Source organism: Vitis vinifera, chromosome 13 (genome assembly GCF_030704535.1).
Source record: "Vitis vinifera cultivar Pinot Noir 40024 chromosome 13, ASM3070453v1".
Lineage (NCBI taxonomy): Eukaryota > Viridiplantae > Streptophyta > Magnoliopsida > Vitales > Vitaceae > Vitis > Vitis vinifera.
The window spans coordinates 7,851,576-7,877,456 of NC_081817.1; the positions used below are offsets into that span (position 1 = coordinate 7,851,576).

General features: G+C 39.6%; 1 protein-coding gene and 1 non-coding gene across 2 annotated transcripts; both read right to left on the reverse strand.

Annotated features, from left to right (window-relative positions):
* Window positions 1–142: 142 nt before the first annotated feature.
* Window positions 143–215, reverse strand: TRNAR-UCU (transfer RNA arginine (anticodon UCU)). Its single transcript has one exon. It is a non-coding gene; the product is annotated as a tRNA-Arg (tRNA).
* Window positions 216–743: 528 nt separating this feature from the next.
* On the reverse strand, window positions 744–25,781 carry LOC100247244 (pyruvate kinase 1, cytosolic). Its single transcript, XM_002263283.4, has 16 exons — window positions 25,586–25,781; window positions 25,286–25,382; window positions 24,888–24,985; window positions 24,506–24,661; window positions 22,521–22,598; window positions 22,057–22,188; window positions 21,491–21,571; window positions 21,164–21,235; window positions 20,917–21,006; window positions 20,185–20,329; window positions 19,840–19,928; window positions 4,128–4,223; window positions 3,919–3,986; window positions 3,573–3,672; window positions 2,341–2,400; window positions 744–1,145 (listed from the first exon to the last, which is right to left on the reverse strand). The coding sequence occupies exons 1-16, from the start codon at window positions 25,652–25,654 to the stop codon at window positions 993–995; spliced, it is 1,584 nt and encodes a 527-aa protein (XP_002263319.1). The 5' UTR covers window positions 25,655–25,781; the 3' UTR covers window positions 744–992.
* Window positions 25,782–25,881: the final 100 nt, after the last annotated feature.

Here is a 25,881-nt window from a genome sequence, read left to right on the forward strand (position 1 = left end):
CAATTCTGATTTTCTAAAATGCAAAATGCTTTCCTGTTTGCCTACGGTGAGAGAGACACATTGCACAAAATTGGCGAATTTTTGCATCTCCCCCTTTTCATGCTTCTTTCTTTATTTTTCAGAATATAAAAAGTTGGATGCGCACGCCCGGTGGGACTCGAACCCACAATCGCCTGATTAGAAGTCAGACGCCTTGTCCATTAGGCCACGGGCGCTTTGCCATATGGATTGTGAGACTTTTCTATATCTTTTAGAATTAGTCTTGAAAATAACAAAAAAATAGCAAATAATATAAAATTTAATTAAAATTAGTTAGACATTTGTATATATTTAAAATTATTTAATTTTCTCAAGAGATAAAATAGGTAAAATGAATTTGAAATAATATATAAAAATAATTTATTGACTTAATTTTTTTTTTTTTCCATTTTCCTTCAATTTTTTCATAACCAAATATACCCTAAATAATCATGATTAATTCTCAGGAGTTCAATGATTCAAAACATGGACACATAATACTCTTCCCATAAAATAATAGCCCCTCTTTTCCCCAAAAATACTGAATCTTTGGCCCTTCAAAATCAAACTGCAGCCATGCTATAGAACTTCTGGATTATAAACCAACCCATGCCTCCCCAAAAACCATTAACAACCTTGTTCAAATCAGCTTGCTTATTAACAATTACTACCAAAGATTGACAATGTTTACCTGGAACTGAAAATACAAATATACAAGTGAAGGATAATTAACTGTGGAACAGGATTTATTGATGGCTGATTCATTTGGGTACAACAGAAAAGGACCTTTATGGGTACCATTAAATATGAATTTGGTACCATGGCTTCAACTGAATTTATTCACAACAACGGGAAATACCTTTGGTGTACAATCTTATTACATAGCCATATAGACAAGCTCTTCTCTCAAACTCTGGAGAATTAGCAGGCCATGGACAAGGCTTTCCAATCTCAAACGAGGAGCAGTACAAGTACTAATCTTCAAGCTCAATGATCTTCACCACAGATGCATCGCCGACTTTCTGGCAAACAACAATTCGGTCATGAGATTTTATGACACCAAATGCTTTCCCATGATCCAAAGCAACCTTCAGAATTGACTCATTTGTCGCATTTGTTGATTCCGCCTGCCAAATCAAAGCAAAAAGTAGGTTAATTCCACTGGGCAAAATTGACTTGTATTTCACACAGAATAAGATGGATGAAACGTTTGTCCACATGACAACCAGCCCTTCCTGGAAAGGAGCCCACTACTAATTTTTTCTTTGAAAACCAGGGAAGCAATAAGTGGTTCCTTAGGTTTGGAAGATGAACACTTCGCTGTCAACACAACACAATGCTTCATGCAGTGCAGGCTTCCAGAACTGTATCTCTGATCAGGCTTAACATGATGTTTCATAAATATATTATTCAAGTACAAAGCAGGAAAGAGAAAACAAGAAATTGGACTTGCTGCCCATGGGCACAGCAAAAAGTTAAGAGCCAAAAGCAATTTAATTTGATTGATGCAATCTAAGCAACACAGTCATTTTCTCCTGAACTAGCTTCATCCTTTCCTCTATAAGTGACTCAACTAAAGCATATAAGACCAGTTCAAACAGAAATAATGAGCTTCTCCACTCCCAACTATGTCCATGTTAGCTACACCCCCAACTAGGTCCATAATTATGTGCATTAAATAACGGTTGTATGAGATCTTTATTGATTACTTTGTACAGCACCTAACATCAATAGCTCCGTGGGGGCAAAAGAATCCTACCACAAACATTTTTGATACACACAAAGCTACTTCCAACTAATAATTGTGCACACCAAATAACAATAGTGTCAAATATAACATCATTAGCTCTGACGGTGCAAAGGAAGAACCAAAGGTCTGTTTGCCATGTCCAGACAAGTTTCATCTGGATTTCTGACAATCTAAGCCTGGTTTTTGAAGTTCTCTTCATATATAAGGTAGAAATTTAGAGTACAATGACATGCTGAGATAGGTATAAATATATGCTGACTTTATCCAAACTCACTTTAGGGCCAATTAGAAGGGAGGCAAAAGAATTGCCCCCTTGAATTGTATTAAGGCCTTTTTCTATATAAGTTATTGCACTAAACATAGTTAATATATTTAATGACATATTAAGTCATTAAGTTGATTTACTAAGCACCCTTTTAAATTTGGTTAAACACTCCATTTATTATGACCCTCACACATATATATATATATATATATATATATTTTTAAATAGATAAGTTCTCTCGTATTCTTTTCACCCTCCAATGAAAGGATATTCTGAACCCAGAAAACACAAACTTAACAAATCTTACCGGATGTCGAGGATCTGCCAGCATGGGGAAAATGCCCCTCACTATGACTGATTGTCTTGCCTGTGCACAGTATCATTGAAGGGAACAGATAACAATGATAAGCTTCAATTTCAATTGGACAAAGCAAAGTTTTGAAGCAAGAATCTATGTAGTGCAAATGAATAAAATTAAGTGGAACACAACAACACAACAAGAAATAAAAACAATCTCATTCATAACAGACGTTCATTTTTCTTGATAGGCATCCACAAAGGCAAGTTTGTGGAGTTACATAAAAATAACTTTTTCTAGTAGGTCAGATCAATCTGGGTTTTTCATCAACTGTTTCTCCAAATAGAGCCTGGACCACATAGTAATTTTCTACCTGACAATGAACATAGCTGTCATAGAGGTGAATTTTCCTCTGGGAAAATGCAGGACTGATCCTAAATTCCTAACATGCATTACATAGAGTACTTATATGCTTATCGCATGACGATGAAACAATGACAAATGCAACGACTCATTCCTGGTATAATTCTTAGATGGATAACACTTGGAGAAAGATCAAACATTGAGGTAATTTAATAAATTAAATCAACTATTCCACAGTAGTTTAGCAGTTTCTCTTGTGCTTTGGTGTGAAAATGTCCTTGTCTCCCCATACAAAAGATGGTGAAATATGCTATTAGTTGCTTTTCTAGGTTCATCATAAAAAATAGTGCAAACAAGAAAGCAATCAAAGATATTCCAATTGATTAGCTTCCACTTTCTCCAGTACTGTTATTTTAAAAGGCATGTACTGAAAGCAGAAAGGAACTTTCTTCCCATTGTAAATGTTCAATAGAATTGTTTTCCAAGCACCAGAAGCCAAAAACAATAGAATCAGGAAATAAATTTCCTACATTGAAGCATGTGTTATGAAAATGGTAAAACAAACCCGCTGCAGTGGAAGCCATAGATTAAGCAACATTAATAAAATGTCTCATAATGTTCCAGAAAAAGGTAATATAGAAGCCCAAAGTATTCTATTCTTTTGCATATCTAGCATATTTTAGTCTTCAAGAACTGTAAATCAAGACATGGCAATCATTTCCTCTATTAAAGAATCTATCAGAACATGGGAAACAAACTTGATGCTCACGAACACACGTTAAAAGTGCCCCAGCTGTGTTCGGATGTTCATCCAAGCACAGCTTTTGGTATTTGAGAATCCTTCCAAATAGGCCCCAGGTCATACAAAAGCAATGTACCTCAAATGCACCACTAAAAGTCCAGCGGAGTTGATTTGTCTTGAGCCGAGGGATGACAACAGATATCACTGGCATTGTTGGCCTATACTTTCCAATCAATCTGCATTAATACAAAATAATATAGAGAATCAAATGAACATGTATATGAGGAATAACTTGCAGAAAACTATATTTAATATTATGGATCATACAAAAGCAATTTTGTTTTATTTTTTATTGGCGGATTATGCAAAAGCAACTTGCATATGAAAAATTAAAATAAAAAAAGAAAAAAAGAAAAAAAAATGTTTTGAAATCCCCAAGCAATAAGAATATTAAAAAATTCATCATTAAAAAAAAAAGGGACCTTGCAGCTTTCCCGGTTGAAGTGAAGCAAACAATGACAGATGCCTTCACGCTGATGGCTGCACGTACCTAGATATAGAAAAAAAGAATACATCTATATTAGGGTTTTCAAGGTTCATTTTGCTAAAGTTAACTCACTTCTATGGAACAGTAATAAATCTAACATTATAAGAACGTGAAGAGATCAAGGGTTGGAATCTTAAGAAATACCGCAGAGGAAGCAATAGATTCCAAGTGGGTCATCGGTTCTCCAACATGTTTGACAGCCTTCTTAAAATAGAAATCCTGATTGAAAACTTTCTCAGCCTGCAGACATTACTTCTTTTGATAGTTTGCTCCAGAAGATTATATAAAAACATTATGGAAAAACAAATCTGGGGGTGAGCAAAGACTTTGCTTTTCTTGAAGACATTTCATATTCTAAAACATATGCTAAAAACTACTTCATGTGATGTGCATCCAAGAATGAAGCACCCTTGTTTCCTTGGAACAGCAGAGAACCATTTATGGACCAAGAAAGCATAATTGCATCAAACTTCTAAATTAGGTGAAAATCCTGCTCTATAGTCTTAATTCCATGCTTCGTATCCAAAATCTGGAAGGCATCAAAGTTCTGCCCTTACATAATCATGACTCCAGAATCAGGTGTGACAAATTGGACTCACAAAAAAAAAAAAAATAAATAAAAAATAAAAAATAAAAAATAAAAACTAAAATGGTTTCATGTAATAATTTAGGATATAAGATAGGAAGAAAAGGCATCATGACTGCAAATTTCCTTTTGATAGAAGCCAAATTTAAATATTAGATGTACAAGGACAGACCAAAAACTGTTCAAGTAAAGGAAACAAGAATTACTCAAACAAGAAAATAGTGATCATTCAACAAACACCTCAAGAGGAGTAGTGAACCCCTACAACTGACTCAGGCGATCCAGCTTCCTTCTTGCCAGCATGTTGGCCTCCGAATTAGGCAACATGGGCCTCCAAGAGAAGAAGGTTTCCATGTTCTTTGGAATGTGAAGAATTCTCCTTGTCCAGCTATCATAAAGCCACAAGCCCTTACTCCCCTACTCTAGCACAAGAAATAACAACCAATGGATCCCCTTCAACAATGAGATTCTAAATCCCAGTCACTTAAAATATATATATAACAAAATAAAAGGGAGATTCCTAATCCCCAAACATAGCACCTTTTTAAGCTTTCTAGTACAGCTAAAAAAGCAGCATTAATGGTCGTCCTGAGAAAGATAAGAACTCTAACCCCCTATAATCTCTAACAATTCAAACCTCTGCTGCATTCCCCCCTCCTCCCCAGCAGTTGCTATCTCACCTAAGGCTATAATGAGCATCATCAAGCTTAACTTCAGTCTACTATTGGAGGGAGAAGCCCACTGACTGAAGTAGCCTCTCTCCTCCAGTTAGGAGAGCACATAATTCTTCTAGTCATATTAATAAAACTCAATGGGAGACATGCAAACTCCTTGCTCATAAACAACCAAAGGACAGTTAAAAAGCTTCCTACTTTTCCACTAAAATCCAAGCATTCTGTTCCAGCCAAAACATCAAAAAGTGGCTGAAATAGCATTTCTGTAGATTGCTTCTCATTCTCCTGGCTCAAGCCCTTAAAAGGAAATAACCACCATTTAGCAATTCCACACCAGATGAGTTCCAGCCATGGAAAACAACCTTAGTCAGACCTTATGAAAATTTGGACAAAGAAGGAACAAGTGCCCAATAGATTCTAGTTGTAAATATCTGTACGGGTTCTAACAAAATATGGTAACTGCACACTTGCTCAAATTTTATGTTTCTAGAGAAGAACAATATTCTAATTACTAAATCAAATATTGACTGTTGCTCCTTAAAATTTTTTATTCTAGATTTATTTATTGCTAAAGTATCCAATGATTGTATTTAGAAAATTTCTATTATGTTGCAACTGTTTTTCTCAAGGCCCAAATCTTTGAACCTCCAAAGAACAAACGCATCCCTCCACCAACAATGAATCTACTATTGCACTTGTGGCCAACTGTTAACAGAGGCTAGAAAATAAATGAAATAGCTCTCTTAATTTATTTGAATGAACAACCAGTACATTTATAGAGAAAAACTAACAACCAGATAGAATCTAAGCCAAGCTAAATCCCTATCCCTAGAAAGTAGGAACTAAAACTTCAGACCTACAACAGCTATATTTTAAATTTAAAAACAGAATATTAATAAAACTAACATAACAAACTTGATCCTAATCAATATTCTCTATACTCCCCCTACAGCTAGGAAAAAATGTCCAACATTCCTAGCTTGTTTGTCAGATCCTTAAAGTTTTGTCTTGGCAGACCTTTTGTTAAGGTGTTTGCAGTATGTTGGTTCGTACAAATGTAGGTGATGCATATTAGCCTTTGTTTTATCTTATCTTTGATTAAATGACAAGCAATTTCCATGTGCTTTGTTCTGTTGTAATGGATTGAGTGGTGAGCTATACTTATGGCAACTTTGTTGTCATAATAGAGTTTCATAGGACCTTCTGAGGGCATCTTCAACTCCTTTAGTAGTAGCTTCAACCAAATCATTTCACAAATCCTTCAAGCCATAGACCTAAACTCTGGCCTCAACATTGCTTCCAGCAACTACACCTTGCTTTTTACCTCTCCATGTCACCAAATTTCCTCAAACAAATGTACAATATTCCGAGGTAAACCTATTATCTTCTTCTAACCCAGCCCAATCAGCATCAATGAAAGCTTCAATCTTCTTCTCTACTCTCATCCCAAAAAACAATCCCTTTCCTGTAGTCATCTTCGTGTGCCTCAACATTCTATTCACTTCCTCCAAATGTTTCCCACATAGTACATGCATATATTGGCTTACCACACCTACAATGAAAGTTTTTTTTTTTTTTGGTAAGTAAACCAGAAATTCATTAAAGAAGAGGCAAAAAGCCACACAACATATAGGTGGTATACAAGGTGGTTAAGGCCTCTAAAACAAAAAACCAAGAGAGACTCACCACCCCTTAAGTGGATGCTAATCACTCCAAAAAGCCTACAAGGGAGAGAGACTCCTCACCTATATACAATCTAGCCCAGCTCTATAAATTACAAACAAAAAAATTCTTGAGTTTCTGGATATTCAACACACCCTCCCTAAAGGCTAATCTATTCCTCTCCTTTCAAACCGTCCAAAAAATACACAACGGGAGGGATTTCCAAACCTTTTTCCTTTTCTTCCCCACAAAAGGGCCCCTTTAGCTAATTAAGACCTCCTTTACAATTTCTGGAAAGACCCACTTAACATCTACTAACCCAAGAACAATATCCCACGGGACTCTGACCACTATACAGTGTATAAGAATATGATTTACATTTTCTTCTTCACAACCACACAAAAAACAACAATTTGGGAGTTGTAACCCTCTTTTCTGGAGCTTATCAAGAGTAAGTACCTTCCCTCATGTCGCTTCCCAAGCGAAGAAAGTGACTGTGGTTGGAACTCTATCCACCCAGATACACCTTGAAGGGAAAGCAGTGTCATTAGGATTCGCCAGCAGGCTATACGCTTCCTTGATCTTGAACCGTCCATTTCTTCCTCCCTTCCAAAAAACCGAGTCTTCCTCCAAAGGAGGCCTATGACCCCTCAAAACATGGATCAAATCCCCTACCCTATCCAACTCCCAATCATTAAAGTCCCTCAAAAAAATTAGATTTCAACCTCCTTGACCAGAATTTTGGTCCCACATTTCCTCCACCGTTGCATTCCTATGAGCAGCCATGACAAAGAGATGGGGGAAACAATGGGACAGCGCTGTACAAGTACATCAAATATCTGTCCAGAATCTAATTTTGGTACCCTTCCCAGCTAAGAATGCCATATTATCCCAGCACCAAGCAGATTCTTTCAAAATCTCCTTCCAAACCCCTACTCCAACCGCCCCATTGGCCTTCTTTGTCCTCCATCCAAGACCCTCTTGCCCATACTTCGTCATGATTACTTGTTTCCAAAGACTGTCTACCTCCATATCCACTTACTTAGCAAGGCTTTGTTCAACAGGGCTAACTTCCTTAGGCCTAGCCCTCCCTTATTCTTATCCGTACAAACCACCTCCCATTTAACTAGATGGGTTTTCCCCTCCAAGTTCTTCCCCCCCCCCCCTCACAGGAAGTCCCTTTGTACTTTCTCTAACCTTCTAGCAACAATCTTGGGCATCCGAAAAAGAGACATTTGATAGATTGGCATGCTAGCCAAAGTGCTTTTTATGAGGGTAATTCTCCCCCCATTGGAAATATACTGTCGTTTCCAAAGCGCAAGTCTCCTCCTCACTCTCTCTTTCACCCCATCCCACACAGAGATAGCCCTATTAGGAGCCCTTAAGGGCAGCCCCAAGTACTAAGAGGGCAAGGATCCCACCCTGCATCCTAACTCCACTGCCAACTCTTCAACCTCATCCACCTTACCAACTGGGATGATTTCACTTTTGGCCAAGTTAATCCTTAGACCTGAAGCAGCTTCAAACCAGAATAGGATCCAACTTAAATGAGTTAGGTGCTCTTTGCTAGCCTCACATAACACAATTGTATCATCAACAAAGAATAAATGGGAGATGTTCATAGGGGATCTTCTACCACCCCGAATGCTACATCCTGACGGAATCCCCCCTCAACAGCTCTCCTAATGAGAACATCCAACACTTCCATTCCCATCACAAAGAGGTAAGGAGATAGGGGATCTCCTTGTCTAAGCCCCTTAGAACTTGGGAAAAAGCCAGCTGGAACCCCATTAACCAGTATTGAAAATTTGGCTGACGATAAGCAACTCCACATCCACTCCAACCACTTTGACCCAAAGCCCATTTTTTTGCAATACCTTCAATAAAAACTGCCAGTTAATGCTGTCATAAGCTTTCTCTATATCCAATTTGCAGATGAGCCCCTTTTCTTTTCTTTTCTACCACGAGTCTATCACCTCATTTGCAATTAAGGAAGCATCAAGAATTTGTCTTCCCATCACAAAGGCATTCTGCGTAGGGGAAACCGCCTTTCCTACCACTTTCTTGAGCCTATTAGTTAGCACTTTAGCCAACAATTTATAGAGCCCTCCCAAAAGGCTAATAGGTCTAAAGTCTCCCAGGTCCTCAGCCCCACCTTTCTTAGGAATCAGGACTAGGAAAGTGTTATTGAGACTCTTAAGAAAAAAACTATGCTCGTGGAATTCCTTAAACATTTCCATAATCTCCTCTTTAGTGAAGTCCCAACAGCTTTGCCAAAAGGCCACAGTAAAGCCATCCGGCCCAGGGGCTTTGTCCCCATTCATCTCCATCAAGGCCGAATGAATCTCAGCCTCTGAAAAATGAATCTCCAGATTCTCCGCTTCTTGCTGATTGATCTGATCTAGCTGAAGCCTCCCAATATCAGCCTTCCATCCCATATCTTCTGAAAGCGACTGTTGGAAAGCATTAGCAACTCCTTCCCTCACTTCCTGCTCCTCTGAGAGCCACTCCCCATTAATCTTAACTCTGACTAGGGAGTTGTTTCTATGATGGGCATTTGCCATACGATGGAAAAAGCCCGTATTTCTATCCCCTTCCCTTAACCAGACCTCCCTTGAAAGTTGTCTCCAATGAATTTCTTCTAGAAACACCCACTTTTTATAACTTTCTTTTGCTTCCTTTTTTAACTCTGTTTCCTCTACTGTCAAACTTCTCTCACTTTCCACCCGGTCCCAAAAATCCACTTGCTGTAGAGCTGAAGATTTGTTATAGTCCAGCTTCCCAAACACCTCTCTATTCCATACTTTCAAGTTCTGTTTGATTCCCTTCATCTTAACAGCCAGTTTAAAACTAGCACTACCCCTGACCTCCATCCCCCGCCACCAGCTTCGAATAAGGTCTTTGAAGCCCTCAACCTTGAGCCACATGTTTTCGAACCTGAAAGGAGAGGGACCTCTTCTTATCCCACCCCCCACAAGAAGGACTGGGAAGTGATTAGAAACAGGCCGAGGCAGCCTACTTTGGAACACTCCACTGAAATGATCTAACCAGCTAGAGGACACAAGAAACCTGTCCAGTCTAGCCCAGGACTAGTTATTAGAACCCCCACTCCAGGTGAACTCTCCCCCCTGTAACAGAAGATCCACTAGCCCTAATTCATCAACAATCTCAGCAAATCTCCTCATCTCTGAAGTTATTCTCCTCTGACTACTCCTTTCCCTTTGGAGGAGGGTGATGTTAAAATCCCCTCCTAGGCACCAGGGGTCTTCCCAAAGACCTCTAATCGCCCCAAATTCTTCCCACAGACATTCACTTTCCACTTTGGTGAACGGACCATAAACTCCCGTGAACACCCAGACAACCCCATCTTCTACATTCTTGAACCTGCAGGATAAGGAGAATTGGCCCTCCTCCCAGTCCAAAATGTCCAACGACCTTTTGTCCCAACAGATCAAGATACCTCCCACAGCCCCCTCCGCATCTAGAGCTTTCCAATCTAAAAATCTCCCCGAGCCTAAACTTCTCGCAACACCCTCCGACATAGGTTGAATTTTGTTTCCTGGATACTGTTAGATAGTGTACAGTTATTTCAGTTATTTGTTATTTACTTTTTCTTTTTTTTCCTTATTGTATTGTGGGTCCCACTAGCATGTATATATATACCCAAGTCCAATGTGTATTATTAATAGTTTTTAATAACAAAAATTAGGGATTCTCCTTTTTTCTCTCTTTTCACATGGTATCAGAGCTTAGTGTCACAAGATACTTCAAATGACCCTCCCCATGGCTTATATAGGAGGTGAGAAGCTTCTAGAGACCCTTGGAGACATCCACACTTAGCCACTAGTGGGAAGAGTGTGGAAGGTTCTAGAAATGCCTAGAGAAGTCCACACAACTCCACACTATGGTAGAAGGCATGAGAAGGGTCCAAAGCTTTCTAGAGAAATCTAGAAGTCTCTTGTATATAGGCTTGTACATAGAATAGTGTAGGACATTCTAGAATATTCATGAATTGTAAGGAACCCTCCAAGGTTCTAGAGAGTTCCATTGGTGCCTATAAATAGGTGAGGGCCTCATTTGGCCAAGGCACCAAACAAGTGAGCATCCAAGCACTTGTAAAGACTTTCTTGAGTTGATAAGAGTTTCCATTCTTTAAGGAGTTGCCTACTAAGCTCTTAAGCTTTCGAGTCGCGAGTGTCTTAGCCGAGCAAGCTAAGCGTTGGGGATCAAGGCTGACTTAGCAAGATCAAGCGTCTTGACTTGCCTAAGTGCCGCACGAGCTTAGTGAACGACTAAGTCCGTGACATTAGGGAGAAAAAAAAAAAACCTAATTATTTCCGGTTTATCCATGAATCAATTCTGGGAAATCTTTTAGTGACCGTGTTTCATTCTAGTCACCTTCTCCATCTCCTAAAGCTTTCCGGTCAACCGTATTGCCGTCAGAAAACCCTTACCCCCGGCGAATTTTTCGGCGACTTTTCCGACGAAGTCCTTTTCCGACACTGACCATACCATCAAGTGCGCAAGGAGGAGATCTTCAAGTTTTGTCACAGCACCGGAGGGAGAATCTCAGTCATGCACCGGCCATGCGCGTTTCTTCTCCGGCAGCCTGAACCTCACGTGCTAGCACGTGAGGGCGCGTGGAGCACTTTCCGGCAATGCGCTTCCACCTCTAGCCTTGCCGGATGCCATCTAGCCACTCTCTCTCTGTGCTTGTGCCATCCGAGCCCTGCAAGTGCATTTTTTTGGGGTTTTTGTCTCCGCCGGCCCTCTAAACAGCCTTTTCGACCACCTCTAGTGACTTCCTCTCCACCTCGAGCCCTGCACGTGTCTTAGGAAGTGTTCTTCTACCCTTCCTGTAGTGCCACATTTTTTTTTCTTTACTATTTGGTCTCTTACAACCGCGGATCCTCGGTTTTTCTTCTTTCAACTGTGATCTGAAGCCGTATTAGGGCTCTCTTCGATCCAAACATATTTCGTTCTCCAAATAAGTAGATATGACTACTAAAAGTTTCATTTTTTCCTCTATTATATTTGGATCTCCTATGATTACTTCGGAGAAATTGGTTGGCAGTGAAAATTATTTGTCTTGGTCTGCCTTTGTGGAACTTTGGTTTATGGGTCAAGGTTATGAGGATCACCTTGTTACGCAGGAGGCGGATATCCCTGAGGTTTACAGAGTACAATGGAGGAAGATAGATGCACAGTTATGTAGTGTGTTATGGCAATTAGTTGATCTTAAGATTTTGCTTCATCTTCGAGCCTACAAAACATGCTTTAAATTTTGGAATCAGGCGAAAGGGCTATACACGAATGATATCCAACGTCTTGATAAGGTGACTTCTTCTATTGTCAATGTCAGACAACAAGACATAGATTTATCTACTTATATTGGCCAGATTGCCTCTCTTAAGGAGGAATTCTTGACCATGATGCCTCTTACTACTGATGTTGGGGATCAACGAACACAGATTGGCAAGTTCTTCATGGTTCTTACGCTTATTGGCCTCCGTTCAGATCTTGAGACCGTCCGCGATCAAATTCTTAGCAGTTCCTCCGTTCCATCCTTGGATGATGTGTTTGCTCGCCTCCTCCGTATCTCTTCCACTCAGACTTTGCCATCTAATAACACTTTAGATTCTTCTGTGTTAGTTTCTCAAACTAACTCTCGAGGAGGACGCAGTGGTAACCGAGGTAGAGGCCAACGTCCTCATTGCACCTATTGCAATAAGCTTGGCCACACTCGTGATCGGTGTTATCAGTTACATGGGCGGCCTCTCCGCACTGCCCACATGGCCCAGTCATCTGATCCTCAACCACCTCAGCCTCCGAGCTCCTCCACATCTCAGGGTATTTCCCTCACTGACAATGAGTATGATGACTATCTCCTCTATTAGGCCACCAAGTCAGCTTCTGTTATTTCTGTTGCCCAGACTGGTAATGCTTCTGCTTGTCTTACTCACACATCTTCTCTTGGACCTTAGATTCTAGATTCTGGCGCTTCTGATCACGTATCTGGTAATAAGGATCTTTTCTCTTCTATTACTACTACCTCTGCCTTACCTACTGTTACCTTAGCTAATGGTTCTCAAACTGTGGCTAAAGGCATTGGTTTGACACATCCTCTCCCTTCTCTACCTCTCACTTCTGTCCTTTATACTCCTGAGTGTTCCTTTAATCCTATTTCCATCAGCAAAATCACTCGTACTCTTAACTGCTCTATTATTTTTTCTGATAAATTTGTGACCTTGCAGGACCAGAGTACGGGGAAGATGATTGACATAGGACGTGAGTCTCAAGGCCTCTATCACCTCACCTCGCCTTCAACTCCTAAAGTTTGCATTTCCATTGATGCTCCCCTCCTCATCCACAGTCGCCTGGGCCATCCTAGTCTATCCAAGTTCCAGAAAATGGTCTCTCGTTTTTCATCTTTGTCGTCGCTTGCGTGTGAGTCCTATCAGCTTGGGAAACATACTCGTGTCTCGTTCTCAAAGCGTTTGAATAATCGGGCAAAGTCTCATTTTGAACTTGTCCACACTGATGTTTGGGGTCCTTGTCGGACCGCGTCTACTTTAGGATTTCAGTATTTTGTCACTTTCATTGATGACTATTCTCAATGTACTTGGTTATTTTTAATGAAAAATCGAGCTGAGTTATTCTCTATTTTCCAGAAATTTTATACTGAAATCCAAACTCAGTTCAATATTTCTATTCGTGTGTTACGCAGTGACAATGTCAGGGAATATTTTTCTGCACCATTTACTTCATATATGTCCCAACATGGGATCCTTCATCAGTCTTCTTGTGCTCATACTCCTCAACAAAATGGGGTAGCTGAACGTAAGAATCGACATCTTGTTGAGACAGCTCGTACTCTCCTTCTTCATAGTAATGTTCCTTTTCGTTTTTGGGGGGACACTGTTCTTACAACATGTTATTTGATTAATCGTATGCCCTCATCTGTATTACACGATCAGATTCCTCATTCCCTTCTTTTCCCTGACCAACCACTTTATTTCCTTCCTCCTCGTGTTTTTGGTTGTACTTGCTTTGTTCATATTCTCACTCCTGGACAGGACAAACTTTCTACCAAAGCCACAAAATGCATCTTTTTGGGATACTCCAGACTTCAAAAGGGTTATCGTTGTTATTCCTCTGAGACTCATCGCTACTTTCTCTTGGCTTATGTCACCTTCTTTGAGGACTCATCATTCTTCTCCACCTTTGAGTCTCTTCCTGTTTCTGAAGTTTTACCCCTTCCCATTATCTTCCCATCTGATGCAGTGCCTTCTCGCCCACTCCAGGTTTATCATCGCCGTCATCGTGTCACTGTTCCTCTTTCTTTGGTCGAGGTACCTGCTGACTCACTTCCTATCCCTTCAACTTCTCTTGCCCCGGCTCTGCCTCCTTCTGCTGACTTACCCATTGCTCTTTGAAAAGGTAATCGATCTACTCGTAATCGTAATCCTCATCCCATTTACAATTTTTTGAGTTACCATCGATTATCTTCACCTTATTCTGCATTTGTTTATGCTATATTTTCTGTTTCTCTTCACAAGAGCACCCCTGAGGCTCTTTCCCATCCAGGCTAGCGCTAGGCAATGGTAGATGAAATGGCTGCTTTACACTCCAATGGCACTTGGGATCTTGTTGTTTTACCCTCTGGTAAATCTACAATTGGTTGTCATTGGATCTACACAATTAAGGTTGGCCCTGATGGTCAGGTTGATCGCCTTAAGGCCCACTTAGTTGCGAAAGGCTATACTCAGGTTTATGGTTCTGATTATGGTGACACTTTCTCTCTTGTTGCCAAGATAGCTTCTGTTCATCTATTGCTCTCCATGGCTGCTATGCGTTCTTGGCCGCTTTATCAGTTGGATATTAAAAATGCTTTCCTTCATGGGAATCTTGCTGAGAGAAGTTTATATGGAGCAACAATCTGGTTTTGTTGCTCAGGAGGAGTCTGGTTTAGTGTGCAGGTTACGCCGTTCTCTATATGGCTTGAAACAATCTCCTCGAGCATGGTTTAGCCGTTTTAGTTCTATTGTTCAGGAGTTTGACATGTTTCGCAGTACAGCAGACCATTCCGTTTTCTATCATCATAACTCTTCGGGGCAGTGTATTTATCTGGTAGTTTATGTGGACGACATCGTCATTACAGGCAGTGATCAGAATGACATTCAGAAACTAAAGCAACACCTTTTCACCCACTTTCAGACTAAAGACTTGGGGAAACTCAAGTATTTCTTAGGTATTGAGATAGCTCAATCCAATTCCGGTGTAGTTCTTTCCCAAAGAAAGTATGCTTTAGACATCTTGGAAGAAACCGATATGTTAGACTGTAAACCGGTAGACACTCCTATGGATCCAAATGTCAAACTTATACCAGGACAGGGGGAGCCTTTAGGAGATCCTGGGAGATATCGGCCACTTGTAGGTAAACTGAACTACCTCACCATTACTTGTCCATACATTTCTTTTCTTGTAAGTATTGTTAGTCAATTCCTACAGTCACCATGTGATAGCCATTGGGATCCTGTAATCCACATTCTTCGATATATCAAAAGCACACCAGGCCAAGGTGTGTTGTACGAGAACAGAGGTCATACCTAGGTTATTGGTTACATAGATGTAGATTGGGCTGGCTCACCCACAGATAGACGTTCCACTTCCGGGTATTGTGTTTTTATTGGAGGTAACCTAATATCCTGGAAGAGTAAGAAACAAGATGTAGTGGCTAGATCTAGTACTGAAGCCGAGTATCGAGCTATGACTCTGGCAACATGTGAACTCATATGGCTGAAACATCTTCTTCGGGAGTTGAGATTTGGAAAGGATGAACAGATGAAGCTCATCTGTGACAACCAAGCCGCTTTACATATTGCATCCAATCCAGTCTTCTATGAAAGGACCAAACACATTGAAGTTGACTGTCACTTCATTAGAGAGAAGATCGCATCAAGATGTGTGGCGACTAGTTTTATCAATTCAAATGATCAACTAGCACATATTTTTACTAAATCTCTCAGAAGTCCTAGAATTAAATACATTTGTAACAAGCTTGGTGCATGTAACATATATGCTCTAACTTAAGGGGGAGTGTTAGATAGTGTACAGTTATTTCAGTTATTTGTTATTTACTTTTCCTATTTTTTCCTTATTGTATTGTGGGTCCCACTAGCATGTATATATATACCCCAATCCAATGTGTATTATTAATAGTTTTTAATAACAAAAATTAGGGATTCTCCATTTTCTCTCTTTTCACATACATAGTAAATCAACCTTCTGATTCCTTATGAAAGTCTTGATAATTTTCCTTTTAAAGCTATCGTTTGCTCCCTTTGCCCTGTGAGAGGCCTTTTTGCGATTTGACTACTGCGATTTGACTCTCTTTGCCCTGTGAGAGGCCTTTTTGCTTATTTCCCCCCTCATAATTTACAGAGCACTCCAACCTCTTTAACTCCCTTTCGAACTTTGACTTCTATAGAAGCTCTTTGTTGTGTATCCTCTCCTGTCTCTTTCTGATTTTAATCAAGAAGCTTAGGATTTCCTTTTCCAATCCCTCCATCGGGAACCCCAGAAAGTGGCTGAACTTTGCCAGACTACTTTTCTCCCATTTTTCCTCATTCTCATTTCTTACAACTTGGGCCTCGGGCATGCCACAATCCCCCTCCGCACCCCTGGCCTTATCGCTAATTCTATTAGCTTCTCCCAAGTCCCAGCAGCCATTACCATCCTCATTAGATCCCTCCTCCGCTATCAACCACATTGTGTTCTCACTTCGGAATTCCTCCCCTATAACCCCAGAACGATCGTAAAACTCCCCCTCCGGAGCCCGATCAAAAGAAAGAGAATTAAGATGAGAAGCCCCCAAAGCCCTTTTTCCCCTAGAATATAAAACCGACCCATACCTCAAAGTTTCCTCTTTGAGAGCCCGGTCTGTCGCTGAGTAGCTAACTTTCGATTGCTGCTTCCTGAAATCCTCAATTTCCCAAGCAACTAGGGGCTCCGTCTCTGAGAAGTTCACACTTCTGGTAATATTGCAGTCTAGGAGACAGGCCTTCTCCTGAGGGCCTCTGCTTAATGCTTGGGCTAGGGGCGTGACTGGGCTAGCCTTTTCCAGGCCAACAGACCCAACCAGCTTTGGGCAGCCCGCCACCTAGTCGATGGGCCTGCCTCTGGCCCATCTACGACAACCACCACTTCTTTTAACTTTAAGCCCAAAGATGTATTTTGCAAGATAGGCCCACCAACCCTCTTCGCATCTTTTGAGCCCGTGGTCGGGCTTGACGTAGGAGGCCCAGGCACCAACGTATAGGGGGAGGCCCGGTCCCGGATCGCCGAGTGTTGGACCCGATTTACAGACGCCTCCCGGCCCAACTCACTCTCCTCCACACCCATCACTTCAGCTAGCAGAGTCAGCGTCTCAAGCCTCGTGCTCTCCGACTCTTCCTCCACACGCAACCTTGCCCGCGAATCGGCTTCACCCCTAACCTCACCACTTTTTCGCCCGAACGCTTCACCACAATCCACCAAGTTCTTCCTTAACACCGGTCTGAGCTCCCACCAAAGAGTAAGGTAGTAGACGACCTCCTCAACTTCGATCTCCAACACACTCGGCATAATATCTCCTTTCGTTTTTACCAAGATTCGAGCCCACTGAAGCTCCTCAACATCTCCGTCTGAGGATCGATTGCAACAAAACCCCCACACTCTTTCCCCACTCTTCTCAAAATCATCGAGTTCCACAGTGAGATTGGGAGTCCAACGATTTTGACCCAGACTTCATTTCTTAACTCCTCCTCTACCCAGCAGCCGGTCCTTGGGTTCCAGTGTTCCAGCCCCAATTGGAGCCCTCCCAACAATCGTTTCCCTGAGGATAGAACACGTCTTGCTTCTTCCAGAGCTTCAAACTCCAGCAAGACCCTATTCTTCTCCAGTCTTGCCAGCCCTAATTTTCCTTTCAGCCCCCAAGAGTTTGCTAATAATCTTCCTAGTTTCTCCAGGTCCTCTCCTCCTACTGCACTAGATTTCCTACTCACAACAATGCAATGTTCCTGTTTCCGCAGATTTCCGAGTGTTTCCTCCCTTCTAACCTTCACTCTGACTGAATTATTAACCCTCCAACTTGGTCTCTTCACTACTTCCGCATACGATCTCTCCAAGGTAGATTTCCCCACGACCCTTGCTTCCTGCTTATTTGCTTTTCTGCCCAAACCTCCTTCCATTTGTAGTAGTTTCTCCGCCATAGTCACCCATCCCCCTTTGTCCCCTCTGCCTTTCGGAATGAATATACTGAAACTCTTCCTTTCTGAATCTACAACCCCTAACCGGAGAAACCACCCTGCTCGGTTGATACCTTGCATCAGGGAGTACGATCTCCCCTTTTCCTTCCACCCCCTTCCCCATTTTCCCTCTTTCTCGTCCTTAATGCAATGGTTTAGACCCTCCACGAAGAACCCTAGGCTCTCCGGTCCCAGTCGGACCCATGAAGAGGCCCCTCTCTTCTTCTCCACAATGATTACTTGGAGTTGTCCTTTTCTTTCTTCTAATACGATCTCAAACACCTTGGACTCCACTATGAAATTGCTCTCCTTCCTTCTTCTTCGATTCGCTGCATTATCTTCTTCCTCCTCACCGTCGCGCTCTCTCTCACTCTCTCCCATCTCAGCAAATGAGTTATTTAGATCATCACACCTACAATGAAAGTTAGTTGGGTATAATATGTGCTAAGTAGACAACCTTACCGACTAACCTTCGATACCTGCTCTTATCCACAGGTGTCCCTCCTTCATTCCGTCCAAACTTGTAGTTTAGCTCCATGGGTGTTTCTGTTGGTTTGCACCCTAACATCCTAGTTTCCTTAAAGAGGTCAAGGGTATAGTTCCTCTATAAGATCCAAATTCCTTGTTGCTCCTAGAAACCTCTATTCCAAGAAAGTATTTTAGCTTTCAATTAGAAGACTTTGAAGGCAATTTGGGGACTTGTCGCATCCCTTTGTCTCTTTAGGCCTTCACTAGTGAAGCCTTTGTTGCACCCTAAAGGGCCTTATACTACTAGATTGGAACCTAGAGGCAGAAGCACCAGGTTGGTAAAGGAGATAGTTCCTACACCACCTTTAATGGGTTTTGTTAAGCTAAATTTTGATTAATGCATTTTAGATAACCCAAATTGACTAGGGATTAGAGAATTGTTTAAGAAGCACCCTTTTTTTTTTTTTTTCTTTTGATAGGTTTTTTCATGAATCATCTTGTTATAGTGGTAAGAGCTTTTTCTAAAGATGTAGGTTAAGATTCTTGCTCTTTTGGAGGATTTGTTGCAAACTAGAGCTTCGGGTGTTTCTAATCTCTCAGTGGAAGGAGATTTCACAACTATGTTCCTTATGTTGGACTCCTAGCTTTGGCCAATCATGTGGTTGATGCCTTAGCAACATGGAGCCAAATATTTGGATCCTTTTCTTGGAGATCTTTTGCCTCAATGAGTTGTTTACTCATATCAAGCATTTTTATAACCGTGTTAAGCTGTACATTTGGAGTTGCCTTTTGAATTAGCATAGACCTACTATCCTTCTTTTGATAAGATTTTATATATATTTAAGGATTTCTCATCTTTTTTATACTTCCTATTACAATGAAATGAAATGATAATTTTCTACCAAGAAAAAAAGAAAAAAAAAGAAAACCATATAAGGCAATCAGCAAGTAGATTTTAAATTTCCTATAACATGTGGACTAGATTATATCAGCTAATAGCATGTCACAAATTGTAAAATAAGGATGCAAATGGAGGATTGCTTCAATATTGCAAGTAGCAGTAGACAATAAACAGATTAAAAAAGAAGGGGAAAAAAAAAAAGAACATATTTAGACTCAAAGTAATCAAGCAGTAGAATTCATGGCAAGAGTGCTACATAAAGCAATGAAGAACTTACCTCAGCACAAATTTTATTAACAGTGGAAATTGTCTCAACAGGGTACAATCCCCGCAGGGTTTCTGCACCTAGAAGAATTGCATCACTACCTGAACCAATAAAAAATGACAGGAAAAGTAAGACCCTAATAGGAGCAGGGCAGACTCATATGGATGGTAATGACAACATACTGAACAAGAACTACAAGGAAGCAATAATAGTGATGACACCAAACAATACAAAAGTGAGAAAAAGACATTTTCTACAAAATAAGTATAGTATTATAATAGCAGCAGTAATATAAGTAAAGGCCTCAACTAACAGTCACATAAATCAACTTATTCTGCATTAGGAATCTGTGTTTACCATCCAGTACAGCATTAGCAACATCAGTCGCTTCAGCACGAGTAGGTCTCAGATTGTCAGTCATACTGTCCACAACACGAGTAATCACCGCAGGCTTTCCAGCCATATTGCACTTATAGACAGCAGCCTTTTGAAATAAAAATACCTGCAGAATCCATAAAGAAATATTACCAGTAAAATTTTGAATTGAAATTGCAATTTCTTTCCCTCCTAGGCAAAAAGTTTGATATTAACAATGAATGCACATACATGCGCACAGCCCCACTGGTAACCAACATGATGCCCCCACCCCAACACCTTCCTTCCTTTTGCCCCCAACACCAAAAGGTGGGGAATCAACAAGAAAATCAGAAAACAAAAAGAAAGAGGAAAACTAGAAAAGTGAGAATGATTATTGTCATTGCTATTGATAAGTGATCCTCATTATTTAGAATCAACATTAGAAGAATCATTGTATAATTCAGTAAAAAAGTTACAAATATCCATGTGAGAAAATATAAGTGTCTAGCATTCAGCTGATATAAGTGTGCAATGAATTGAATTTATCACTTTAAGCTATACATATGGTAATTTTTTATTGGCATCTATTTGTGCACGCATGTTCAGTTTGTGCATTTAAGTAAGAATTTGCACATGTAGAGATACAGAATTGCATGACCCTCAAATTTTCCATCCAAAATTGAATGAAATTTCTTTATTTACCAATTACCATGTCCAAATTTCAAGTCTTACCTTCTCTGGTGGGAGATCAATCCCCAGATTTCCACGAGAGAGGATAATGCCATCTGCTTCTTGTAGAATCTCATCAAAATGGTTCAAGCCCTAATAGAAAATTTGGGAAAATAAAATGAAAATCACATTCAGGTACAGATAATAAATTTGAACTAGTCTGAAAGGCTAATCATGTATATCACTTAATTCACATTCAAGCTACTGAAATTGAAACTGTCTCAGAAAGCCAGTTGTATACGTCCAGCACCTCTATATTTTCAATCTTTGCAAAAATCTGAGTTTGATTGAGATCACCCAGTTTAGAAAGAAACTCGCGAGCCTGCATGATGGCAAGAACATCCATACTAAACGGGATAAGGAAACTGAGAAAAGTATTACTTAATGTAGCATACTCAAGGATAGATGCTAAGCATACTATCAAAGTAGGAAGCAAATGTAGAAAACCATGAATACTACAAAACAGAAGAGTGAGTGCATGCAAAAATAATTCAACATATCTTATCAAAGACAGAAAACTTAACTTGACATAAGAAAGATAAACCAGAAGAAAATACTAAGTAGGAGTAGTCCTTACATGGCGAACATCTTCCGCATGGCGGGTATAAGACAATGACAGGAAATCTATTTTGTTTTGAACACCCCATGTGCTTATAACCTGAAATGAACATCTGAATATCATAGAAGCACTTGATAAGATATCTGGGTAAGCACAAGGTTTCCTTTTAGGGGAAAATTCCAACAAAGTCATCATATAGCTAACCTAAAAGGAATCTAACAAAGTCAAAACTATACCATCTATTTGGAATGAATACAAAATGTAACCTATTGAATTATTACTGAAAAATCCTGATTCAATTATAGCATGTTAATGAAGAAATGCAAAACAAAGAATCTTGAGATTATGAGATTTTAAAAGTTATAATTACCCCCAAAAGTGTAAGATCATGCTACTAGATCCACAATTGCACACATAAAAATAAAAGATAAAAACTATTCTATAGTCGATTCCTTGTGGACAACATTTTCTATTAATAGATGTCAACCTTTCCTACCACTAAAGAGTGGAAAAAAGGAATCTAGACTAAAGCACGAAGGCTGGTTTTATTAGTAGAAAGTATTTATTCAAATGAAAGAACTTACTTCCTTATCTTTATCAGTGAGTGTGGGAAGATCAATACGAATTTGAGAGACATGCAATGTGTACAAGGATCCTGCCAAGGTAGCAGAATTCTTTATAAGGCAAACCACATCTTCCCCATCCACCTCAGTCACCTGCAGCATAAAAACTGAGCTTCAGAGTTGCAAATAACTCTATGATATCAATCTTGTATACTCATTTAAGTCAGAGATTGGAAGTCCGCAAATTATTTATGCTTGTTCGAGGCTTGCTTGTATAAAACAAGCTTACGTGAAATGAGAAGACAAGCAATCTCCCCAGTATATGTTGATCTGTTCTAACGAAATGATAAGAGAAAGTACGACTAACTCAGAAATCAGGTAAATTTGCATGCCTAGCTTAATTGATCAAGTCCTTTGTCCCTTCCAAAGAATAACTGTATATTGATTAAACAGATATTGAACTCATCCTTCAAATGTAGCCTTACCTCCAGCCACACAGAAGTAGTTTCACTTCCTGTAAACAGATACTGGCCTATAAAAATAGTGTCTCCTTTCTTCACTGCCTGCAAGGACAAATTAAACTTTGGTTTATGGTAGTTTTGCCAACAGAAAAGTGTAGCTAGAAGAAAGCCATTTCAACTTGAACATCAATAACTAACATACCCTTCAAAACACTTTCATGGTAGATCTAGCAAGTTAAGAAGCAGAAGAAGAACAAACCTAACAGAAGGCTGAAAACCAACAAAATGGGTAAAAGATATAGTCCCCAGGTTTACTAGAATGAAGGAATTCCTCCCAACTCAATTTGGCAAAAGAGGCTTATAGTTTGGCAAGACGATCAACTGCCTGAGTACAGAAGAATCATAAAAAATGATACAAGAAGCAAGACAATCAATATGAAAGCTCTTCACCTGTTTGAAAATTCTGAACCAAAAATGAGTTATCATGATTATGAGCCAAACATGCTAGCAAACCATCTTGAGAAGGCAGCTCCATTGAAGCTTTCTAAAGACAAAGGTAAAAAAGGTAATACACCTAGGGGGGGGAGGAGGGGAGGCGGTGTGAATAGGTGTTGTTGAATAAAAAAAAATTCCCAACAAAGATTACCAAACCTTAGAATTTCTTAATGTCAATAAACTTCTATTTCAACAATTTTTCAACAAAGCATGATATCCACAATCAAGTACGTATGCACCAACACTCTCCCAACAATTCATAAATGTAATTCACATGCAAATGCAAATGCAAAGAGTAGAGTGAGAGAAAGAGACAATTAACACACGATTTTAACGTGGAAAACCTCCGAAGAGATCAAAAACCATAGACCTACAATCGATAAAAAACATCCACTATAAAGAATAAAAACTGAATACAAGGTTTTACTTAGCTCAAGCCTACCAATTCTTCTCGGACCACTTGACCAGTACCTTCCACTTTCAGCTTCTCACCTTCTTCTACTGGAGCACACTTGGAGTCCACACCAAACTTGATCTCAGCCTCTTCTTGAATCCACACAAGAAGAAATTGAGTTTTTATCCAAACCCAAATAAATTAGAAATTGAGAGATGAATGAAGGAAATAATCAACCCATTTTTTTCTCAAGAATATCCATTGAAAACAGTTTGGAAAACAGTAGAAAAGTTGGATTTTCTTGGCAACCAAACACCCCAAAATAGGAAAGAAGAAGAGAACCAAAGGGTATGGTTGTTGTTGTGTGTCTCTCTCTACAACACATGAAGAAAGTTATGGGTTTTTAAATGAAGGAAGCCCTTGATCCAACGGACAAGATTTCATAAAAAAAGTGTAAGTTGGATCAATCCAACCTAAAGCTAGATCGATCCTGGAACAGGGCGTTTTGAACAAACAGGGCGTTTTGAACACTTAGTAAAAAAAATGCTTCCTAAATCTTCCTAACTCCTTCAAAAATATTTTAAGTAAAAAACAACATTTAAATACAATGGTTGATTCAAATCCATCCAACTCCAACCTCAACTACAAACCTTGGTCTCTTGAAAAATTCAACAAATTGATCTCCATTAGCCAAGTAGTCCATAGAAGGATTGGAAAAATCTAGTTAGGAGACACTTAAGAATTTTGTCCGGAATTGCCAACCTAGCTAAACACTCACAAAAGGCATTCTGATAAACCATATAAACCAAATTATGATTGATATTGTTAAGATCATCATGTTTTCTAATATACTTTCACTGCCAAGACATGCAGAAACTCCATTGACCAGCACACTACTGCATATATCCTAATGGTTTCCTAGCTAATATTCCAGAATTATCACAAATGTTTTTCACATTGAAAACATTTTATGCGTCCATAAGACATACACTTACTCACTTCTAATCATGTTTCTTATCTCGATGCTAGTAGTGTCCTATATAATATTTAAGAAATAACCCAAACATTTTCTCATTGACAATAATTTAAGCATCCAAAATGGGCACAGCTTGTTGCTCACCTTTGATAATCCACCAAAATTTAAGGGCAGCAAGTTTGAAGTGGCTTCTTTGTCCTGATTTGGTGTTAGCACAACCAAAGAGTCTACTTGAAGAGAAATGGGGTGCTCACTTCTATTGAGAACTTGCAACTCTGGACCCACGGTATCCAGCATCACCTGGAAACAAAATTACAAACATGCGTTTTACTTTTCTGACCTATGAGGTACAAAACTTTCGAGAATAAGTCAATACAGCAAATCCAATTCAACAAAAATCTACAAAGTTAACAAAGATTCATCCTAATTAATGTGCTTGGACATGTGGACTATAATGAAATAAATTTTTACAATAATAATCAATAATCAATCATCATTCATGAGCAGTTCAGAACGGCAAGCTTACCGCACAGAGCTTCTTGGTACTCTTCACTGCCACCTTCAGATTTTCCACTGTCTCTTGATGAAATTCAGCATCACCCCATGAAAAATCAAACCGTGCCACTGACCAAAAAAAAAAAAAAAGAAATCATTACAAAAGCTTATCAAGTTCAACAATTGAGAATAAGTGGCAAACATAAATTTGCACCTATTAAAACAAAGAAGCAACCGTCATTAACTCTATATAGATGTGAACAAATTTGAAACTTTCCAATATTTATAATTTTCATCAAAAATGAAAAACAAAAAACAAAAAAATGAAAATTTCCCATTAGCTACAAATTATAATGATGGCGATAATAGTAGTAGTAGTATTCATTTTCTCGGCAATCAAACAAAGGAAGAAGGAAAAATGTTTTATACCACACATTCCAGCCGTGATACAGCCAGATATAACGCCCACTGATCTCGATCTTGGGCCCAGCGTGCCCACAATCTTCGTCATTGCAGGAAAAAAACTCTGCAAGAAAATTCCACCCAAGTCATGATCACCAAGAAAACAAATAAATAAAGAAAGCAATTCTGCTTGTATCACGACTAAAGCTTCACCGCAAAGTTCTGTTACCAGAAAAACGCAGGAAAAGAGAAGAAAGAAGTAAAATAAAAACAAAAGAAATTTTTTTCAAAACGACGAAACGTGAAATAAGAGAAGGGTTGGGTTACGCGTTTCGATGGCTCAAGGATTGAAGCCATCCTGATGGGTTCTTCGAGCAGCAAGTGAGTAGACTGCATTTTTGATCAACAATAGAAGAAACGGAGACAACTGTCTGAAGTTCTGCGATGGCTTCGATTTGCTTTTGTTTTTGTTGGGAGATCTCGGGTCTATTTCAATCACAAGGGAGAAATGAGTGAGGAAAAATGTCCAAATCACACGTGTAAGGGGCGTGATTATATACCAAAACTGCCCTCTAAGGGCCGTCTCCGACATGGGCAGATCAGTAATTTACATTTATTTACAC